At 43.9% G+C, this 12,320-nt stretch overlaps 1 protein-coding gene across 2 annotated transcripts; it reads left to right on the top strand.

The window, feature by feature from the left end:
• Positions 1-484: 484 nt before the first annotated feature.
• Positions 485-9,590, top strand: LOC141148534 (E3 ubiquitin-protein ligase TRIM39-like). Of its 2 annotated transcripts, none has more exons than XM_073636079.1 (2): positions 485-3,782; positions 3,877-9,590. In XM_073636079.1, the coding sequence occupies exon 1, from the start codon at positions 534-536 to the stop codon at positions 2,136-2,138; it is 1,605 nt and encodes a 534-aa protein (XP_073492180.1). In that variant the 5' UTR covers positions 485-533; the 3' UTR covers positions 2,139-3,782; positions 3,877-9,590. The 2 variants fall into 2 exon arrangements, with proteins under 2 accessions (XP_073492180.1, XP_073492178.1); XM_073636077.1 differs by having other exon boundaries at positions 485-4,556; positions 8,920-9,590.
• Positions 9,591-12,320: the final 2,730 nt, after the last annotated feature.

Here is a 12,320-nt window from a genome sequence, read left to right as displayed (position 1 = left end):
TATATATATATATATATATATATATATATATATATATATATATTCTGCATCCAGTGTATATCTACAGTGCATTCTGTGGTGTACAGTTGCGGTTGTGTGTACGCGGCACACAGGTGGATCCTATTTACTAATTAGGTGACTTCTGAAGGCAGTTGGTTCCACTAGATTTTAGTTAGGGGTATCAGAGTAAAGGGGGCTGAATACAAATGCACGCCACACTTTTTAGATATTTATTTGCAAAACATTAGGAAAACAATTTATCATTTTCCTTCCACTTCACAATTATGTGCCACTTTGTGTTGGTCTATCACATAAAATCCCATTTAGGTTTTTGGTTGTAACTTGACAAAATGTGGAAAATTTCAAGGGGTGTGAATACTTTTTCAAGGCACTGTATTTATTTCAGTAACAGGAATTAAGTAAAAATCACTTTCTTTGGGTTCTTTCTGTCCTCTGTAGGGTTAATATGTGAAGCCTCCACCCTCATTATGCAAACAGATTTTTAGTTTCGTTTCTTCCTCCTTGTGCCCAGAATGGCGTCTGCTGCTCTATTAGATGAGCTGAGCTGCTCTATCTGCCTGAACCTTTATAACGAGCCGGTGTCACTGAGATGTGGACACAACTTCTGCCGGGAATGCATTGAGACTTCTCTGGATACACAGGAGGGGTCTGGAGTTTATTCCTGTCCGGAGTGCAGAGATGAGTATACAGAGTGGCCTCTGCTAGAGAAGAACAGGAAGCTGTGTAACATTGTGGACAACGTCCGATCTACACAACAAAAGGAGGAGAAAAGTGAGATCCTCTGTACGTATTGTGTGGATTTTCCAGCGGGAGCTGTTAAAACTTGTCTACAGTGTGAGACTTCTATGTGTGATAGACACCTGACAGCCCACAACAAGACAGTGGACCATGTGTTAATTGAACCTACCTCGTCCTTCAGTAGTAAAAAATGCTCCATCCACAAGGACCTTCTGAAGTTTTACTGCTCCGAGGATGCTGTCTGTCTATGTGTGTCCTGCTGTCTGGTGGGAAAACATAAAGGACACCAAGTGGAACTTCTAGAAGAGTCTTTGGCCAAAAAGAAGGAGAAACTAACAAATGTTTTTGAAAAATTGACTACGAAGAGAGAGACAATTGAGCAGAAAATTTTAAATCTACAGGATGGCAAGAGAAAAGCACAAGAAAAAGCAGATGATGAGAAGAAGAGAGTCACTGTCCTGTTTGAGGATATCAGGAGACAGCTGAAGGTCGAGGAACAGAGAGTCCTGAGAGAGATCTACAGGCAGGTAGAGGAGGCCTCACAGTTATTCATTGGCCTCATCAAACAGTTGGAGATACAGAAAAATGAGCTGTCCAAAAAAATTAGTCACATCGAAAAGTTGTGTAATATAAATGACCCAATAACTGTCCTACAAGATCATAAATTGGATATTGACAAAGTCCTTCAAGATCAGGAATCAGACACAGGTGACCAGAATTTGGAGAATAATTATGTTTGTAATCTGGATTATTTTTTGATCTCCCTTGTGTTGCACAAATCTATAACTGATCTTATCACTAATATGCAATTAAAAATCAACTTCAGTATACATGGTACAACAGATCTGGTACTGGATATAAGAACTGCCAATATCCTTGTGACTTTATCTGATGATCTGAGAACAGCATCCTGCTCTGAAACACAACAGATTAGACCAACATTACCAGAGAGATTTACAGAGTACCCTCAAGTGATGAGTATGGAGAGTTTTTCCCATGGGAGACAATACTGGGAAGTAGAGGTTGGTGACTGCGGAGAATGGGATGTGGCTGTTTGCTATCCCAGTATAATGAGAGAAGGAGATGACTCTGGTGTTGGGTGTAATACCAAGTCTTGGAGTTTCCGCACAGCTGAAAATGAATATGCGTATGTACATGACTCTCTGAAACAGAGGTTATACCCAAAGTCTACTGTGCAGAGATTGGGATTATATTTGGATTATGAAGGTGGTCGTTTGTCCTTCTACCAGCTGAGCGACCCCATCAGACACCTCCACACCTTCACCACCACCTTCACCGAACCCCTCCATGCTGCTTTCTATCTGGATGATGGAGCCTGGGTAAAGTTCATATCTCCGGTGTTTTCTATAAAACCATAGAATTTTTCTATAATTTTGTCATGAATACAAATAATAAATAGGTTGAAAACATTCTGGAAATATTAACAGCTGGGACAAATAAAAGGAGCACTAAATTAAGAATATAATCCAGTGTTACTCGAAGGAAATCCTGATAGCATTTAAAATGATACATGTTCGGGAGTGCGCATGCGCGAGAGCTCCGGCATGGCTGTTTGAGCCGAGAGCTCCGCTTCACCCCGAACCCACAATCCGCACAGCCAGCGATAATCCCCCCGGGACACTCACCACTGGTCCGTCTGACCTCGGGAGATCTCCAGGAACGCACCCAGATGTCCGGCCCACCCGTTCAACGGGATCTCAGGCCGCATGTTATCAACGCTGGGGAGAGCGGGTGTACCAAGATGGCCGCTGCCACCGCTGCAACACAGCCACACGCGGCCTACACGGACAGAGCACAAGATCTCAGGCAAGTCCTGGCCCCAGTGACCCTTACCTACTCCCAAGTGGCCCAAAACAGCCCCCATCCACCCCAGGCTCCTTCCCCGGCTTCTACAGAGTCATTATTAGGCCTCACGATGGAGGAATATGCCATGTCCCCGGCTGGGCCTTCTCTGCCCCACCTTCATGCTACCCCATCCCCAGGCTTATTAGACCAGGACCCCACCACTCTAAAAGCTGACCTAATCTGTAAAATCTCTGACCTATTAGAGAGAGGACTGGCCAACACAGCAGCCCAAATTATAAGCAATATCAAATCTGACTTTGCTAACCTTGGAACCAGAATGGAGGCCATAGAAAACAAATTAGATATTACAGTGTCCAGGGCCAACCAGAATACAGCGCATATACAGGTCCTGCAGGATCAACTAGACACGGCCCTCTCCAGGACTGATGACCTTGAGAACAGTTCCAGGAGGTATAACTTCTGAATCTGTGGCCTCCCAGAAACCATTACAGATATTCCCCTCACTGAACGTGACATTATCACAATGCTCGTTCCTAACACACCACCTGGAGCTAGGCAGGGCACACAGGGCCCTGGGACCCCCCAGAAAAGATGGCTCACCGAGAGATATCATCGTTAAACCTCATTTTTATGCTGTAAAGGAGGAGGTCATGCGACAATCACGCACAAAGTCTAAACTACAGTACCAGGGACACCAGATGCTAATTTTCGCAGACCTTTCTCCCTCCACCATCCAAAAAAGGAGAACTCTCAAACCACTACTTACAGTCCTCAACTCAACAGGACATTAAGTATCGCTGGGCCTTCCTATTCGTGGTGAAGTTCACAATCCAAGGCAAAGCACACTCCTTCTCTAATCTACAGGATGGCGAGAAACTCTTTTTGCACCTCAAGTTGATCTCGCAGGAAGCACCCATGGACTTTTCCGCGGCCTCAGCTGGATCCTCCAAGTGATCCCCCCTGGCTAGCCCAGTCTCTCCTCTGTGGAACAAAGGGGGGACCAAGAAATACAAAGATGGAAGACCTCCATAAGATGATGTCCTGAATCCCTCACCACACCGCCCGCAATCAGGCACTTTCCATCGGGATGGGAGTCCCTTCCGCTGATGGAGCTAAGCGCTCCAAACCAAAGTTACGGTTTTGTTAGCCCCCAGTTACTTGATCCGCCAAATTCTTAATCATTCCATTTCCACAAGGTAACCAAGGGCCGTGGCGGAGAGACTTCCTTAGCAGCCCACCTATCCATCCCGCGGCCAAGTTGGGAACAAATGGTTTGTTTTTTCCCCACAGGGACTCGAAGTTGGGCTGGACTTGAGCCCCAAGTTGCGGTGTCCTTTCCCCCCACACTGATCAGTCTCCAAGAACCCGAGAAACAATGGAACAAAATCACAGGGGAACTCTTGGCAAGTTTAAGTTCGAGAGCCCTCACTGCTCCTTTACGGTATCCAGATCTTGAACTTATTCTTCTCCCTAACTAAGGGTCTCCTTCCTCTCCCCCCCTACTTGTGGGTAGTGAGGGAAGATCGAAGGAGAACCCGGGGTTGAATCCTCATACATGTTTTTCAGAGTAATAGAGTTATTGTTCATAGATAGCACTGAAAACAAATATTTTTATTAACTGTGCATAGTTTCTGTTTTAATTACATGCTGTCGCAAGGGTCCGGGGTGACCCCCTTGTGCCTCCACCCATCTCTTAGAAGCAGGATGTGTTTTTGCGGAATGGGTAGACGGTCCGCCTCTAGGGGCAGCCGATGTGTAAAGGTGTCTGGTGGAAATGTCCACTGCCAGTCGCCGTTGGTCTTCTAAGAAGACGTGTGTTTATGTTTTGTTCCCCCTCCCCTCTGTTCCTTCTTCTAACTCTCTTTTCTCCTCAAGCCTATCAACAGGTAAAGATTCCTCTCAGACTCCGAACTACTGGCATCACTCACAACACTCTCAACCCTCCCCTGAAAGGTAGAAGGCGGCATAGGGTAAGTGACTGTGGCTCCGATAGCTTTTCACCCCTCTGTTCTAATGGCTGACACAACTAAAACAGGTGCGGATCTCAGGGTGACTTCACACAACGTCCAGGGTTTAAATTCCCCCAGGAAAAGGAGAATAGCATTTGAACACTACCGATCCCTTAAACTGGACGTAGTGTTGTTTCAAGAGACGCACTTTCCGATTCGATACAACCCCAAATTCCTCCACTCACACTACCCAACATTTTACCTCGCACACGCGGCTAACAAGACAAAAGGGGTAGCAATACTTTTTATTCTCCCACGTCTCAGATTTAAGAGACCCAGGGAGCAGGTTTATTCTTGTAAACGGCACAAATGAAGGAATATTATATTCCATAATCTCTTACTATGCCCCTAATAAGGGACAAGCTCACTTCTTTCAAACCCTCTTTACAACTCTAAATCCCCTCCTGGAGGGCAAGGTCATCTAGAGAAACCTGACTGGATACAAATAGAGAGGCTGGCTGCCCTAACCTTCACCTTAGATTTCTTGTTGTGGGTCCCCCCTAGGTACCGACCCTCAGTCCTCTCACCAATCCTATTGCAATCACTAAACCTCTGGGATAAGTTGAAACCTGGACCTCGGGATGCCGACCCCTAGCTCATATCTTCAACAACCCAGACTTTATCCCAGGCCAAGACATCAAAGCCTTTAAATTGGTGGTTGGACAAGGGGTTGTATCGAATCGGACACTTCTTCACCTCCACTGGACCAATTTCCCTGAATTTTTGTGTGCAACAGTTAGAGATTCTGACATCAGAACGCTTCAGATTTCACCAGATACATAATTTTCTTCACAAAATCTGTTCGGAGAAACCCACTCCTCCCAGATTCACACCATACGAACCATGGTGTGGGCAGACCACAGAACAGAGGGGTGGAATCTCCATTATATATCAGTCACTTGCCCATCAGTCTTGCAAAACCCCATATATGGCCACTTGGGAGAACGACAGAGAGACGCAGAGAGATGGCGGGCATCCTACTCTAGAATTTTCAAGGGCATTAGGAATATTTCACTAATTGAATCCAACCTCAAGGTAATGACCAGATGGTACCTTACCCAAGCTAAACTGGCCAAAATGTATCCAACGACAGACCCTCGGTGTTTCCGAGGATGCCAACTTACAGGATCTATGGCCCACATCTGGTGGGAGTGCCCCTGAATAAGGTCCTTCTGGAGCAGGATTTTTTCCCTGATCCAGAAAGTGATAGATCTCCAAATATTAAGAACCCCTGCCAATGCCCTTCTCAATGCAAATCTACCCAAGACTTCTAAATACAACCGCAAATTAATCCACTTCATTTTACTGGGCCAAGTTTACTATAGCCAAAGCCTGGAAAAAACCCAGGGTTTCCTTTGCAGCTGCTAAACATAAAATATCTTGGATTATGTCCCAAGCGAAACTGACTGGCATCCTCCTAAACACCACAGCTCAGTTTGAAGCAACTTGGGAACCCTGGGCTCGACATATGGGCACCAGGGGTACAACCATAAATATTATCGGCCTGCTCTGGGCCCTCAAATCTTCTCCTGTTGATTGGCTCTTTCTTCTCTTTCCCCCTATTTCTCCCCTCTATTCTCCTCCTACCCCCCTCCTCTCCCCTCCCCAATATGGCCCTCTATGAAAGCCGGAGAGACCCTCTGACTTAAGCGTTGTATGCAAACAAAGTATGGATTTCTTGCGAGCCACAGATGGACTAATGCCTCTAAGGAGTAAACTAATATTATTTAAGCAGCAAGCACTAAAACACGTTTCATTCCGTGTAATATAATACGTAAAATAATAATTGTGCCTGCGCTAATACAATATACGAATAAATAAAATATATGTTCATAGAATAAAAGAAATAACGTGCAAAAATATTTAAATTGAACCATAATAAATATGCTAGTAAAACCATACATGTATAAATATAATGTGCGAACCTTTATGATAAATCTCCAAGTGCATATGAAAAATGTGCAATCATGGTGATACTGTTGAAAAGTGCACCGTGCATAAGTAAAATATAAATGCCAAACGCTATCCTGTGACATTTAAGTGTTCAACATAGTCAGCAAATTCAAACTGAAGAAAACAAGCGTGAATAAATAGTGTCCATGAAATGAGTGTTCATCATGCTTCTCCTGAAGGGTGTCCAAATCACAACAAGCAAGATGTGCTCTCCCGTGACACCCCACATGTGCTTGCGCTCACCTTTAATCGTGTGACACAGCAATTAAACGGTGTCAAAATACGCAATGGGGCCACTCCTGGGCTCACTCAGGATACAATGATGTAAATACACTCCTCACAGGTAAAGCCAAAATCCATATTCATAGAAGAAACAGAAAGAAGAACTCCATGGTGTAATATAGCAAGGACATTTATTAGATAAAAGAAAGTCCTCCAGGAGGGTACTCACATTGAATGGGTGCTACAGTGCACCAAACTATACAGGTTGAAAAAGGAAGCAGCGATTTGTATGGCGTGCGGTGTGGTATATAATGACCTCCTCCACTGCTGACAGCTCCGTCCTACCCCTCCCCGACGTGTATTCGGCACAGGGATCACGTGCCTTCCTCTGGGGGATATTTATTCGTATATTGTATTAGCGCAGGCACAATTATTTTTTTAGGTATTAAGCGTTGTATGGCTTATTTAACAGAGGGCACGTTCGTTGGAGCTATCTATCTAAGCTCCCGAAGTCCTAAACTTTGCGTTTGACCCCAGGCTAGAATATTGATATTGTGAACTTATAGGAGCTTGGGGAGGAACCACCAGGCACAGTATGTTCCCTTTAGGGGTGTCGGAGGAGCCTTCCCGGGTCCCTAGATGCTAATCTCTTCTGGCCAGAGTGTGTTACAGAGTGGAAGGAGCTAACCCAGAAGCTAGTGTCCATGCCTTACTGAAACAGTTATCGTCTTATAATGCATTTGGGTTATGATGACTCTCTAACGGATGTTACATACATGTTCATATCATTTCTACTAAATCTTATATCTCCAATCTTTCTGGGATTAGAAAGAGGGACACCTTTTAGGACATAGTATGTAGGAAAAGGACAACCCCCACACCCCCTATACAAAAAGGGCAAGAAAAGGTAATATGCCAAAAATTCCCGCTGTGTCATGCAACTGTTCGGCTGCCTTCCACTGTAATAAAGCCCTGCCTCCTCCTCGTCTGTGATAGATAAAACACTGATACAATGCTGGGAAACTGAATCAGTGTTCCGTCTATCATGGACGAGGAGGAGGCGGGGCTTTGTTACAGTGGACGGCCGCTGAACAGGTGCATGACACAGCGGGAGACCGTAATCAAAAGGTACATGAGGCTGCAGATGGGCACAATGAGGCTGCAAATGGGCACAGTGAGGCTGCAGATGGGCAGAGTGAGGCTGCAAATGGGCACAGTGAGGCTGCAGATGGGCACAGATGAACATAGTGAGGCTGCAAATGGGCACAGTGAGGCTGCAGATGGGCACAGTGAGGCTGCAGATGGGCACAGTGAGGCTGCAGATGGGCATTTTTTACCAGTAGCTGCTGCATTTCCCACCCTAGGCTTATACGAGTCAAATGGGTTTTCCCAGTTTTTTGTGGTAGAATTAGGTGCCTCGGCTTATATTTGAGTCAGCATATACTCGAGTATATATGGTTAAAATTACAAGTGCTTTCTTTAACAGATATTTTATGCTTTATACTGGATTTTTAAAATAAAAGCCACAATTTAAAGGTTGGATAAAATATTCAGCGCAGTATTTTTTATATATATATATATATATATATATATATATATATATATATATATATATGCGTATGTATTTACAGACATTTTTCCTAATTGTAGTGTTGAGCCCCTACTTTTCGATATCTGTTTTGAAAAGTTCCTACCTGGTTCTAGGATTTGATGGGGCCTCACAGACATGGTGACCAGTGGTTTGTCTCTTTAGATCCATATAGGTAAGTTCTATTTCTGCAGTCCATGGGATCAGGCCCACTTTTCCCACAATATATATACTTTTTTGACTCTTTGGGAAACATGCATAAGCACGAATATCTATAATTTTTGTAGTTTTGCTTTCCGGGGACTTGTTAATCCTCCCACAGGCCGGCGAGACTTTATTCACAGGCAATATAATAATTTTATCTATACTGGTGATCCAATTATACATTAATGAGATTTTACACAGCTGCAGCAAGGTATTTTGAGAATTTATATTTTTTACTCCCTCCCTCCCCTTTCCTCCTCCCCGGGGGGATAGTTATCAATTATTTGCATATCAATTGACAATGATTTTAATTACATATGTAGGTATTATGTGACTTATATGTATTTTTATTTTTAGAACTTCTTTCCACAGTATCTATATATGAGATAGGAGGTCCTGAGGAAGCGGGTGTTTCCAGCAAAACACGTTGACGGCTCTTGCCTAATCGCAAAAGACTACCTTGCTAAACAATTTTCATCCCTTGGATGGGGGATAATGGGTAGCATGAATGTTCTTGTATTTTTTGATATATACATTTTATTAATTTTTTTTAACTTAATCAAATAAAGATGTATATGGATTTTTAATACCTTGAGAAGTATCTGTGTCCAGTGGAGGGGTATTTAAACTCCTACCTTTTATTTGCCTACTATTACATTTATATGGAGATCTATACATCAGATGAAATAGAGGGACAAATGAGCCTTAAAAAAGGGACAGGGGGACAGTTCCTCCAAATCAGGGACAGTTGGGATCTGTCTACCATTTGTTTGTTTTTTTTCTCTCTTTCACAGCCTCTGATAATTCCAATACACTACTAGAGTTCCCATGTACTTACTAAGTGTTCACCCAACATCTCATTGCTCTGTGTATGTTCTCACCGATATATCACAACTTACAATGGTATCTAGATAACATTTCTGTAACTCCATTATACACTGCATACCTATACCAATAATGGAAATGGGCTGTATATTTCTTTGTTATGTGATACTAACGTAAAATAAAATATTCAAAAAGAAAGCAAATTTTCAAATTAATGCGTTAAAGCTTCTGTATGATTTAATGATTAAGTCTTTGACTAATGCTGGCCATAAACTATACGAAAAATCGTCCAAACCCATTTTCGAAAAACGAACAATCTGCCGTGGGAGCAAACGATAGTGCCATCATGTATTGACCGATAGATTGTTCAGAGACATAAATGAATCAATTTTGTGTTCGTTTTTTTTTTTTTTTACATATACCTAGTGCACACAGTTCGGGCGGGAAACACATTGACCTTTCAATATATCGTTCGTTCGGCAGAAAATTTCCAAACATGTCCTTTGTTTTTTCCGCTCAAAAACGTCCCAACGTCCCAAGTGTAGTATTGTTGGAGAGAAGAGTGCTGTCCATCCAGGGAGGACAGACAACCAACCAGGTAAGCCATGTCTGATTGTGTCAAATATGATCTTCTGAGTATTTCATAACCTCGCAGAAATACCTTTTTTTTTTTGTGAGATGAGAACCACTCAATTTTAACCACTTCCCGCCCGCGCTATACCTGAAAGACGGCCATAGCGCGGGCCTTAATTGCCGGGAGGGCATCAATAGACATCCTCCCATGCATGAGGTGCCTGCGCGCCCCCTGCGGGGCACGTGCGGCACGCTCTGTGATCACCAAGTCAATGAGACTCGGTGGATCACAGATCGGAGTAATGGGCCATTCTCCGACCCCTTACCATGTGATCAGCTGTCAGCCAATGACAGCTGGTCATGTAATGTAAACAGAAGATCGGTAATCAGCTTTTTTTTCTGTTCACGCTGGCAGCACGAGGAGAAAAGAAAAGCCAATCACCGGCTTGAGTCAAAAGGGACATCGGTCCCGAACAGTGAGAGCCACCGCCGCCTCATCTGTGCCCACCAGTTCTGCCTGCCAGTACCCACCAGTGCCACCTGCCAGTGCATATTGGTGCTGCTAATCAGTGCCACCTATCAATGCCCACCAATGCCACCTATTAATATCCATCAGTGCTGCCAATCAGTGCCTCATCAGTGCCACCTATCAGTGCTGCCTATCAGCGCTACCTATCAGTGTCCTTCAGTGCCACCTATTAGTGCCCACTAGTGCCGCCTCATCAGTGCCCATCAGTGCAGCCTCAGGAGAAAAATTACCTGTTTGCAAACACAAACTATAAAAGTTTTTTTTTTTTTTTTTTTAATGTTCAGTCTTTTTTAGCAAAAAAAAATAAAAACCAGCAGTGATTAAATACCTCCAAGAGAAAGCTCTATTCAAAGAGTGACAGGTCTGAAAACTGAAAAATGGCCTGGGCAGGAAGGGGGTATATGTGCCTAGTAAGCAAGTGGTTAAAGTCCTTCTGTTATTACTGTATATAATAATCTAAAATAAGTTTAGTATCAAAATAGCAAATGATTACAGTATGAATACTGTATTACAATACAGAATATAAAACAATGTCAGAATGTATAGCTATGTTGTTGTGAATGCTTGTATGTGTTCATGTCACTGTGAGTTTCTTAAAGTATATGTAATCCCTTGTAAAACAACCCAATCAGTTTAAGATATAAAGGCAAATGTGTGTGTAATGGGGCTTCTAAAACAAATTGGAAAATTGTAAAGAATATTAAAGAACAAAATTGTAAAAAACAAAAAAAACATAAAATGGTAAAAAAAAAAAAACTAATAACGCAAAACTACTGACACCAGTGGCGGAACTACCAAGGTCCCAAAGTTCGAACTTGCGATCAGGCCCTGGCGATCCACCACTGTGGGGGGCAGAACATGTTTTTTTTTTGTATGTCACTTACGTTACTTCCGGGAGTCCCTAGCCCTACTCACGGTACACCGGCCGGCTTCATGACTGGACCGCAGGACTCGCCGCATGCCTCGGCATGCATAATCCACAATATGGTGGGTCTGCATTAGGAAGAGGAGCCTGCCCCCCACCCCTCGGGCCACAGAGGCCATTCCTGGCTTCTGGCCCGGAGGTTGGAGGTAGTCTCAGGGAATACACTCCTCCTCCCTTCAATTAGCCCCATCCTACACATATATACTATTTTACCAAAAGTATTGGGACACCTGCCTTTACACGCACATGAACTTTAATGGCATCCCAGTCTTAGTCCGTAGGGTTCAATATTGAGTTGGCCCACCCTTTGCAGCTATAACAGCTTCAACTCTTCTGGGAAGGCTGTCCACAAGGTTTAGGAGTGTGTCTATGGGAATATTTGAGCATTCTTCCAGAAGAGCGTGAGGTCAGGTACTGATGTTGGAAGAGAAGGCCTGGCTCACAGTCTCCGCTCATTCATCCAAAAGATGTTATATGGGGTTGAGGTCAGGGCTCTGTGCAGGTCAGTCAAGTTCCTCCACCCCAAACTTGCTCATCCATGTCTTTATGGACCTTGCTTTGTGCACTGGTCCAAATCATTTGGTGGAGGGGGGATTATGGTGTGGGGTTGTTTTTCAGGGGTTGGGCTTGGCCCCTTAGTTCCAGTGAAGGGAACTCTTAAGGTGTCAGCATACAAAGACATTTTAGACAAGTTCATGCTCCCAACTTTGTGGGAAAAAGGTGGGGATGGCCTTTTCCTGTTCCAACATGACTGCGCACCAGTGCACAAAGCAAGGTCCATAAAGACATGGACGAGTGAGTTTGGGGTAGAGGAATTTGACTGGCCTGCACAGAGTCCTGACCTCAACCCGATAGAACAGCTTTGGGATGAATTCGAGCGGAGACTGCGAGCCAGGCCTTCTCGTC

Source organism: Aquarana catesbeiana, linkage group LG06 (genome assembly GCF_042186555.1).
Source record: "Aquarana catesbeiana isolate 2022-GZ linkage group LG06, ASM4218655v1, whole genome shotgun sequence".
NCBI lineage: Eukaryota > Metazoa > Chordata > Amphibia > Anura > Ranidae > Aquarana > Aquarana catesbeiana.
Note: the sequence above shows the minus strand (reverse complement) of the source record. Positions and strands in the feature narration are given on the sequence as shown.